The following is a 10,532-nucleotide window of genomic DNA, read 5'->3' as shown; positions in this document are numbered from 1 at the left end:
CAAGCCCTTAGACAGATATTTCCTAATATTTTTCTGCAGAATTAATGGAAATTAAATGCAGTAGTTAAGAAATTAGACTAAATCTAGGCTAGCAAACTAATCTTTAAAGCTATAAATATAGCTTTCAAATATAAACATGGATTTGGCTGATTTAGGGATTTTGTGTGTGTAAACTTTTTTAAAAGTTTTGTTCCACTTGTTCCAGGAATATCCCAACTTTTTTTAATATTTTAAACAAATCTTACCTCCTAGAGTACTGCAAGTCTGCTCTGTAAGATTTTGTAGAGGCTCTTTTTTTTTTTTTTTTTGTGGAGGGGGTATGAATTTAGACGACTCCTTCAAAGTGCATGTGGCAAGGCACTTACCTACATGAAAAGACAAGCAAGCCTATTGTAGTGGCTTTTGTTTGTGGTTCTCCCAGTGTTTCTAAATGAGTATTCCATGATGTGCAGCTCATCTTCTCTGCTACCTTCTCCAGATCAGAGGCTAGGGTAATTTATGTTGAATGACCATAGAGACCAAAATAAATCGCCCAAGATTTTTCCTGTGTCCAAGAAAAGTTAGTTTTGTTTTGCATTGCTTTTTTTTTCCTTTTGTTCTTTGCTTGCTTTCTTTCTTTCTTTTTTTTTTTTTTTTTTTTTTGGTTTTTCGAGACGGGGTTTCTCTGTGGTTTTGGAGCCTTTTCTGGCACTAGCTCTTGTAGACCAGGCTGGCCTCGAACTCACAGAGATCCACCTGCCTCTGCCTCCCGAGTGCTGGGATTAAAGGCGTGCGCCACCACCGCCCGGCTCTGTTCTTTGCTTTCTTAAAACTGGCAACTTCTCAGCATGTAGCCCAGGCTAGCCCAGAACTGTGTGTGCAGGGCTATCTTTACATTTGGAGCAGTCCCTTTCCCCTGCCTCCCATGTGCTAGAATTACACAGTCTGCCATCACAACTAGTATATGCTTGTGTTAAGGCACACACTACGCTTCAGTGAGTGCAGTAAGAAAAACATGAACACTCTAGGAGTTTGCATGTTATCCTTGCACATGGGCTGTGCTGATCTTCTCTGTGTGTTCAGTTGTAGTGTATGTACACTCAGATGAGCACTTCTGTTTTTAGACTGCCTCACTATGCAGCCTAGGCTGGCCAGTAACTTGTGATCCTCCTACCTTAGTCTTCTGAGTTGTGGCATTACTGGTGGGTATACCACTATGCCCAACTTGACTTACACCCTGATTTAAGATGCTCCCTTCACATATACAGTTTATCCCCAGGATAATGTACTTTGTTGGAAGAAAGGAACAGTGCTGTTGGGCTTAGCAGTTAAAGTCACTTGCCACCAAGCTCAGTGGCCTGATTTGAGTTCCAGCCCAAGTTCCTACATAATGGAAGGGAAGAACCACCTTCCTAAAGTTGTCCTCTCTCTGATCTCCACACATGTGCAGTGGCACAGAGTAAATAAAATGTAATAAAATTTTTTAAAAGGAAATAGTGTGCTGGTGTTCAGCAGACATCCTATCAGAGAGAAGAAAGGGAAACAGTCTGGTTGGTTTCTGTGCTACCGATAGTAATAAAGACAGGTAGCTGTTTGCTGTTGCTATTTCAAGAGAAAGCAATGGAGAAGCAAAGACATCAAGTTATCCTGCAGAAACAGTGTTGACCAAATATGGGGAATGGCAGAGAGGAAGAGAAGGTGTCTTATGTAGCCAAGGATGATCTTGAATTCTTTGTTTTTTCTTTTTGTTTTTCAGTTTTGTTTTCTTTGTGGGAGGTTTTTTGAGACATGGTCTTACTATGTAGCCCTGACTGTTCTGGAACTCTTTATGTAGACCAGCTGACCTCAGACTCAGAGAATCTGCCCACCTCTGCCTCTTGAGTGCTGGGATTTAAGGTCTGCACCACCACACCAGGCTGATCTTGAATTCTTGATCTTTTTCCCAAGTGCTGACTTTACAGGCATGTACCCTGTCTCCAAGTACCTTTCCTTTAGGGAATAAGGTATGTTGGGAAGGGAGCTAACCAAACACATTGAACCCCTTTCTTTACTCCGTAACCCTGTAACAGCCAGGCAGGGTTATCTTCAGAGGCAGTGTATAAACAGGAGTCCCACATGATCTGTACTTTGCTTGGTATTTGTTAATTAGTGTCTTGGCTGGGTTTTATTGCTGTGAAGAGACACCACAACCACACAACTCTATATAAAGGAAGCCATTTAATTGGGACTGGCTTACAGTTTGGAGGTTAATCCATTATCCTCATGGTAGGAGGCATGGTGGCAGGCAGGTAGTTGAGAGTTCCTATCTCTGTATCAGGTGTCAAAAGGGAAAGTGAGTGAGCCGCAGGGCCTGACTTGAGCTTCTGAAACTCCAAAGCCCTCCCCCAGTGACACATTTCCCCCAATAATGCTGCTCCCTATGAGCCTGTGGGGGCCATTTTTATTCAAGCCACACATTTTTATTCAAGCATAGTCCCTGTCCCTGCCCTCTCATTACAATGGATCTGCATCAGCAGGGGCAGGGGTGTTTTCTTTTACACAGGAGTACTAGCTGTCTTTGAAGGAAAGAGAAGAAGAAACAGGAATAAAGCCGGATCTTTGGCCTAAGGAACTCAGCCTGGCAGGAAAGCCAGGTGCCCTAATGAATAGTGGTGTATCATAGAAACTCATCCAGTTGTCCAGACTCTTGGAGGATGACTGTAGAAGAGGCGGTATGTGAGCAGCAACAGCAGCCACACTTCTGATCATTTGGCTGTGTGACCATGTTTTCAGTGTCTTAACCCTGACACTGTCTATGCAGCTGCCCTGTTTCAGAAGACACACTCAGTCTACACATTGGATCTGATTCTTCTTTGCTTTTTAAGGGAGGGTTTCTAAGGAGTGAATTCAAGGCCTTGTATTGTATTGCTGTCATTGCTGGGAATGAACTCTAAGGAGAAGGATGTCATATTCGCTCATTGTTTGTATAGGAAAGCATGGGAACCTGGGGATTAAGCATAAGAGGTATGGCCTGTTTTGTTTTTTTATACTCTCGTCTATATATATATATATATATATATATATATATATATATATATAGTTTGATAAGCACTGTGCTTTTGTTAAGGATCATGAGCTCTTTTATTTGGGGGAAGTTGTTTGGTTTTCTGAGACAGCCTGTAAACTGGGACTAGGCTGAAACTGCCAGGGATGACCCTGAACTCTTGATCCTTTTGTTTCCACCTTCCGTGTTCTGAGATTAGAGCATGTGGCACTACTCCTGGTTTACTAGTTTTGTTAGGGTTTGTTTTGGGGGGCATGTAATCCATGCTAACCTAACTTGATTCTCCTTCCCTACCCAGCTTCTTTTACTGTCATCTTTAGCCCTCGGGGAGGGGTTAAATTTACTTTAAAGTTTTGATTGATGAATTCTAAATAATAACAGATAAAAGATCTCTTAAACGGTACAATCAAAGGACTAGCTTGGAAGAGATCAGGTGTGGGTGTACTGAGATTATTGGGGCTAGATGATCAGGAGTTAAAAGTCCTCCTCATCAACTGCAGATATGGCCTAGCCGTTAAAGGCTAGTCTCATAACCAAAAGTCTTTCTTATCTATTTAGTGAGTTTAAAACCAGCCTAGCTACATGAAGCCCTGTCTCATGGTGGGGATGAAGGGTCATGGGGAAAAGGAAAGGAAGAAACTGGAAAGAAGGGGCAACCAAGGGATCGGTGGGAAATTGTTCAATTTGTAAAGAGTTTTCTATGTGCATTTAGAATTTAAAACTCCAGCTAAACTCTGGTACTTGTCACCATGAAACTGGAAAGATTTCTTTTTAAAAAAAAAAATAATAATACTTTGAGGGCCTGGTAAGCAGCAGTGCTTAAGTTTTGTGTTTTGTCTTCTGAAGCAGTCTTCCCACTCTGACCTGACAGCCTTGAACTCAAGAACTCTTGCCGTGTTAAACGATCCAAAAAAGGGGGTGGGGGGGGGAGACTTGCACTGCAGTACTTTGCAACACAGTTGAAAACCTTTGGTGTCACTTTCTGTAGTCTCCTTTTGAATCTTGAATGCAGTGGGAGCAACTGGCACTTGTAGCTGAGGTGGTTTTATAGTTGTTGTTTTAGCTGAGGTGGTTTTGTAGTTGTAACTGAGGTGGTTTTGTTGTTGTTGGTTTGGTTTGGTTTTTCGAGACAGGGTTTCTCTGTGTAACAGCTCTGGCTGTCTTGAAACTCACTTTTTAGACCAGAATGACTTTGCACTGACAGAGATCTGCCTGCCTCTGCCTCCTGAGGCTGGGATTAAAGACGTGTGTCACCAGCACTGGGCCTGTAGCTGAGGTTTGACAGTTAATTTTTAGTTATCCGCTGGTCCAGAGGACAACGAAGGTCTGAGCACATAGTATGGATAGAGTGCCACTCAACTCACGTGAACTTTCTCTCACTGTGTCTCCACAGGAGTTCAAAGAAGGACGAAGAGCCAGCCACACAGCCCCCCAGGTCCTTTTTAGCCACAGGGAACCTCCTCTAGAGCTGAAAGACACAGATGCTGCCGTGGGTGACAACATTGGCTACATCACCTTCGGTGAGGCTGGAGAGGTAGTTCAGTGGTAGAATGCTTGCCTAGACACCCATGGCCCTGAGTTCAGTCCTCGGCGCTGCACAGAACAGCATGTGGCAGTGCTTGGATTTTTGCTTCTAATGCCTGAGTTCAGCCATGATTGGCTGACTCTTCTTTTCCACTAAAGATACCAAGCTTCACTGTGTCAGCCTTATGAGCTGGCTGGTCGTGACAGCTGACAGCTCATTCCCATGCTGCAAAGCTGCAAAAATGTCTCCTTTAATTCACCTTTAAGCTAAAGGTGTAGCTGTCTGTCGCTGGTGAATACGTTCTTCTTCTACATTATTCTTGAAGTTGAGATGTATCTTACAGTTATAGCGAGTCAGTTTCATGAACAGCAATACTTTCTTTATGGTACATGAGTCGTGGTAAACTTGGTAAACAATGCATTTCTTAGCCTGATGTTTACCCTTTTTTTTTTTTCTTTCTTTCTTTCTTCCTTCAAGTCAGGGTAAACTGAGAACCAGATTCCTACCTTTCTTATCAGCCTTTCCTTTTTGGCACAGTTGATAGACTCAGGGCTCTTGATGTTAGTGAAACACAGGTATGGTAAGAACTGGAACCCAAAGGTGGTCTGGCCCAGTGCAGCAGGCTGAGCCTGTGGGTGGAAAGCAGCTCACCCTGCTGGACCTGCCATATGTTTGGTTTTCATGGTCAGGAGATGTGGATTCTTTGGAACCTAGTTTCATTTTATCACCACAGACCCAGGACAAACAGCTTTGTTCCTAAACAAAGCTGGAATCTAGAGTTCAGAATGGAGTCCAGATTTGGATGAGTGCCCAGGGTTATACCTGGTTTTTGTGCCATGAGCTTCACTATTGACACTCGTTGGCACTCCCTTGATTGTGTTGTCTATGATGGTAGCACACATGCCACATCTAATGCCTTGTTTGTTTGTCCTGCTCAGTGCTCTTTCCTCGCCACACCAATGCCGCTGCTCGAGACAACACCATCAACCTGATCCACACGTTCCGGGACTATCTGCACTACCACATTAAGTGCTCTAAGGTGAGGAGGCACCAGCATCTCTACCAGGCTGTTGATTAATTCTCAGTAGCCACTTCCACATGGGGTTGAGAAGGGAGAGAGAGCACTCAGCAATTAAGAGTACTTACTACTCTTTCAAAGGACCCAGGTTCAGTTTCCATTGCCCATGTCAGCTCACAGCCATATGTAACTCCAGTTCCCAAGGACCCTCTGGCCTCCATGGATACATACATATGTGCATAAAATCATGCAGTCACATGTATACTAAATTTTTTTAGAAAATCTTTTAAAAGTTCCAAAGGTCTTAAGAAATTATCTCTGGGTATCTCTTGGTATAGCCAGTAGTAGAGCACTCACCTCACAGTTTGGCCCCCACAGTAAGAGAGAAATGGGCCTGGCGGTGGTGGCGCACGCCTTTAATCCCAGCACTCGGGAGGCAGAGGCAGGTGGATCTCTGGAGGCCATCCTGGTCTACAAGAACTAGTTCCAGGGGACTGGAGAGACGGCTCAGAGGTTAAGAGCATTGCTTGCTCTTCCAAAGGTCCTAAGTTCAATTCCCAGCAACCACATGGTGGCTCACAACCATCTGTAATGGGCTCTGGTGCCCTCTTCTGGCCTGCAGGCATACACACACAGAGAATATTGTATACATAATAAATAAATTTTAAAAAGAAAAAAAAAAAAAGAGCTAGTTCCAGGACAGGCTCCAATGCTACAGTAAAACCCTGTCTCAAAAAAACCAAGAAGAGAGAGAGAGAGAGAGAGAGAGAGAGAGAGAGAGAGAGATATCAATGACCCCCTCCCCTTCTCCTCATCCTACCTGTAGTAGAAGGGTGAGTCTGTATCTCATATTATTGCCTAACCATTCTACCCTCACCCTCCCTTACATGCTCTTCAACATACCCCATGGCTTATACCAGTAAATGCAAAGCTATTTTTCTAGAACATGAACCTGTTTTAATTCCTCTTGTGTTTGCTCTTAGGCCTATATTCATACACGAATGCGAGCAAAAACATCTGACTTCCTTAAGGTGCTTAACCGTGCACGCCCAGATGCCGAGAAAAAAGAAATGAAAACAATCACGTAAGTAGTTAGAACCACCTTCCCACCTCAGCTCAGCAAGAAGCAGCAGGGCCAGGCCTAGAGCCACCAGAGTGAAAGGGAAACAAAAAGGGCTTGGCGTACCTGGGATCGGGAAGAGTTGTCTGTTCCAGTCTTTGCGAGCTACAAGAATGACAGGGAAGCAAAACACAGGGCTTTTGTTGTTGTTTTTACTAAGAATATGTTCTCTGTGGGCTTAAATTTTCAAAGGCGAATCTCTTCTTCCGTATTCCTGGAAAAGTAGAGTCAGCCACTTCAGGACATTTAGTATCTGAAAAGGCCTGGAGCCAGCACCTAGTATTCTTTCTACTGGTCTGCTCTCAGCAAGAAATGTGTACAGGGCCAAGGCTGCCTTCGTCAGGGAGAAAGATGACAAGCAGGCAGTAAGGAGTGTGGCTGTGCTCCAGAGACCAACATGGCATAAGACCTATAGAGCTCACTCTAGTGTGGGTGGCAATCTGAACACCTTCAGCGCCTTCTGGCATGTGCTGCTGTACCAACTTAGACTCCATTGACATTTGAAGGTTCAGCTGAATACTGAGAAATGGTAAGCGTTTTTCAGTAACGGGAGCGTCAGGCTTTTCTATATGGATTGGTGGGAAGTCTCTTCTGACTTTCTCTGCTGCCACCTACAGCCTAAAGGTTGGTGCTCCATCTGACCTCTGTAGAGTGATCATATCAGATGCCATATCATGATATGACAGCTGCATGGCATATCTAAAAAATGCAAAGCTGTAGAAGAGGTGGACAAGTAAGGTTATGCCCAGAGAGGTCTGCATTTTTTCTGTCCCTCCTTTCCACCAGCACCATTGTGTGACCTGGAATAGAAGGCAGACTTGCTCTGGTGATGTGTCAGAACCACCTGTGGCATGAACCTGTAGTCCCAGCTGCTAAGGCTGTTGGGGACTGAAGCAGGTAGAAAAGTTGAGGCTGGCCTGAGTAACACTAGCAAGCTCCTGTCTCCAGATTCAAACAGGTGGGCTGGGAGGTGGCTTAGTTGCTGTGCAAACATGAGGACTCGAGTTTGGATATCCATCATCCATGTATGAGCCAGGCATGGTGACGCATGCTTGTAACCCTACCACAAGTGGATTGTAGGAGCTCTTGGGCCAGCCAGTCTAAGCAGTCAGTGAGTTCCAGGTTCAATGAGAATCCCTGTTTCAAAAAATAAGATGAGCCGGGTGATGGTGGCGCACGCCTTTAATCCCAGCACTCGGGAGGCAGAGGCAGGCGGATCTCTGTGAGTTCGAGACCAGCCTGGTCTACAGAGCTAGTGCCCGGACAGGCTCCAAAGCCACAGAGAAACCCTGTCTCGAAAAACCAAAAAAAAAAAATAAGATGAAGAACCGGCATGGTGACACACACCTTTAATACCTGGACTCACTTGGAAGACAGAGGTATGGCCTCAGTGATTTCAAGTGATTTCAACCTGGCTTACATCACAAGTTCCAGGCCATTCAGAGCCTCAAAAAAATAAAAAAATAGAAGAAAGTGCCCAATTGAAGAAAATATCCATTGCTGACTTCTGACCTTTACACAGAGACACAGATACAAAGCAAGCAAAGAAAAAAAAACAGACAGAAATGTCAAAGAGTGGGATGTTAAAATAGTCCTGGGACTGCTTGCATCACTCTGATCTGTGGCTAACACATGCTCCTGGTGGTTGCTGCCAGATTGGACAGAAAAGGGCAGGAATTGCCGGGCGGTGGTAGCGCACGCCTTTAATCCCAGCACTCGGGAGGCAGAGGCAGGTGGATCTCTGTGAGTTCGAGACCAGCCTGGTCTACAGAGCTAATTCCAGGACAGGCTCCAAAACCACAGAGAAACCCTGTCTCGAAAAAAAAAAAAAAAAAGGCAGGAATTGATCCCCGCCCTGATGAGGAACCTAAGGAAAGATGGGACCTTTACAGGAATAAGTTCAGTTGTTCAAAAGCCTGCTAAATGTAGACAGATTAATGCAGGCCTGCTATAGGTATGGTTCTGAGCTAGAAGTTGCCTGTGGAGTCAGCATTCTGCAGTACTCTGCTTATCTTGTGGGGAAAGGACCATCAAATAGTTTGATTGAGGATAGGCAGTAAACATGGAGAGCTGCTTTTGCTCTTTTCTATAGTTCTCAGTTCTCTATTCCAGGCTAGTTTACCGAATACCCTTGGGATAGGTACCATTTGCAGGCTCTTTGGGCGTCTAGTATCCTTCTGGAGATTTACCATGTAGAAGAGGACACCATAGCTCAGACACCCAGAACCAGCCAAGTGTTCTCTGAGCCAGAGTGTAACTTAGAACATGACAACAGAAATGTCTTTAACCTTTAACTTTTGAAGAAGTTGGTTTTTTCGAGACAGAGTTGCACTCTTGGCTAGCCTGGAATTTATGGAGATCCACCTTCCTCTGCCTCCTAGGTGCTGGGATTAACAGCATATACTACCACACCTGACTAATGTTTTTAGGTTGTTTTTTTGTTGTTGTTTTGTTTTTGTTTTGTTTTTTTTGAGACAGGGTTTCTCTGTGGTTTTGGAGAACCTGGAACTAGCTCTTGTAGACCGAGCTGGTCTCGAACTCACAGAGATCCGCCTGCCTCTGCCTCCCAACTGCTGGGATTAAAGGCGTGCGCCACCACCACCCGGCTGTTTTTACGTTTTTTAAGATGGCTTTGAATTTCCTACCTCCTATTGAAAGGTTAAGACATTGTTATCTCAGTGAGATCAACTGGGTCGTCTGAGCTATTTGAAAGCTAGAGAAAAGTGGGCGTGGTGGCACTCAGGAGGCAGAGGCAGACCTAGTGTACATAGCTAGTTCTAGACCACATAATGAGACACCATCTTAAAAAATACAATTTTCCCATCTGCTGGCAACAGTGCCCTTAAGGGCTTTTGCATGGTGTTATTTAGTATTGAGTCAGAAGTAGTGAAGCCATTCTATGAAAGCTGGATCTTGACTGAGACCTGTGGCACCAGCACCTTTGATTGAAGATTCTCTGCTCCTTGTATCCCTTGGGCATTCCACCCCAGGTCTAGAGCATAGGGTTTGGAAGGAAAGGGCATCTGGAACAGGTCTTCACACTGTCTCTGCTTTTGAAGGGGGAAGACATTTTCGTCCCGCTAACGCTTGGGAACTGAGGAGGAAGCTCTGTTGATGGAAGGCTGGACCGCTTGCTACTGGATAATCGTAGCCCTTCATGTTGCACCTCTCCAGGTTCTTAAGGGATTCTCCGTTTGGGTTCCATTTTGTACGAGTTTGGCAAATAACCTGCAGAAACGAGCTGTGCTTGCAAGGACTTCATAGTTCCCAAGAATATAAGAGAAAAAAATTTCCACTTGATCAACTTAATTCCCTTCTTTTATTTTTCCCTCCCTCACTCCCCTTCCTTTTCCCCTTTTCCAAGCTGTTTGCTTTGCAATATGTTACTGGTAATGAGTTGCAGATAATGCAATCTTAACTTGTTTTCTTCTAAGTATTTGAGTTCAAAACTCCTGTATCTAAAGAATACGGTTGGGGTCATTAATAAAGAAAATCTTTCTATCTTACTTGAGGATTTGCTGGGTTTCTGGACTGAGTCCAAAAGAGAAAAAGGTGGCCCTGCGCTGCCCTTGACCCAGCAAGCCCACCTAGTCTGGAGCCTGTCTTGACTGCAGGAAGGGAGGGCTGGTTGGTAAACCGGACGTCTCATTTTATTGGTCTCACTTTGTAGCCCACGTTGGCCTCGACCTCTCCAGCATGCCTCAGCTTTCTGAGTTCTGGGATTTTAAGAATGAGCCACCTTTGTTCTGTTGTTTATTTGAACATGTTTCCTGCATTGTAAAGCTTGGTTGCTGATACCTCTCAGCTGAAACTCCCTTAGAGTGACAAATTAAAATGTTTTCTGGGA

At 44.5% G+C, this 10,532-nt stretch overlaps 1 protein-coding gene and 1 non-coding gene across 3 annotated transcripts in view; one reads left to right on the top strand and one right to left on the bottom strand.

Annotated features, from left to right (window-relative positions):
* Nucleotides 1-10,532, top strand: part of Arpc2 (actin related protein 2/3 complex subunit 2) — a 36,201-nt gene extending 25,669 nt beyond the window's left edge. For both annotated transcript variants that reach the window (XM_026786198.1, XM_005361650.2), the window contains exons 8-11: nucleotides 4,416-4,542; nucleotides 5,486-5,586; nucleotides 6,549-6,649; nucleotides 9,745-10,532. In XM_026786198.1, the coding sequence (XP_026641999.1) occupies nucleotides 4,416-4,542; nucleotides 5,486-5,586; nucleotides 6,549-6,649; nucleotides 9,745-9,769 (354 nt within the window). In that variant the 3' untranslated portion in view covers nucleotides 9,770-10,532. The remainder of the gene's footprint in view (nucleotides 1-4,415; nucleotides 4,543-5,485; nucleotides 5,587-6,548; nucleotides 6,650-9,744) is intronic.
* On the bottom strand, nucleotides 987-1,091 carry LOC113457704. Its single transcript, XR_003378213.1, has one exon. It is a non-coding gene; the product is annotated as a U6 spliceosomal RNA (small nuclear RNA).

This window comes from Microtus ochrogaster, linkage group LG4 (assembly GCF_000317375.1).
Source record: "Microtus ochrogaster isolate Prairie Vole_2 linkage group LG4, MicOch1.0, whole genome shotgun sequence".
Classification (NCBI taxonomy): domain Eukaryota; kingdom Metazoa; phylum Chordata; class Mammalia; order Rodentia; family Cricetidae; genus Microtus; species Microtus ochrogaster.
This window is presented reverse-complemented; position numbering and strand designations above follow the sequence as displayed.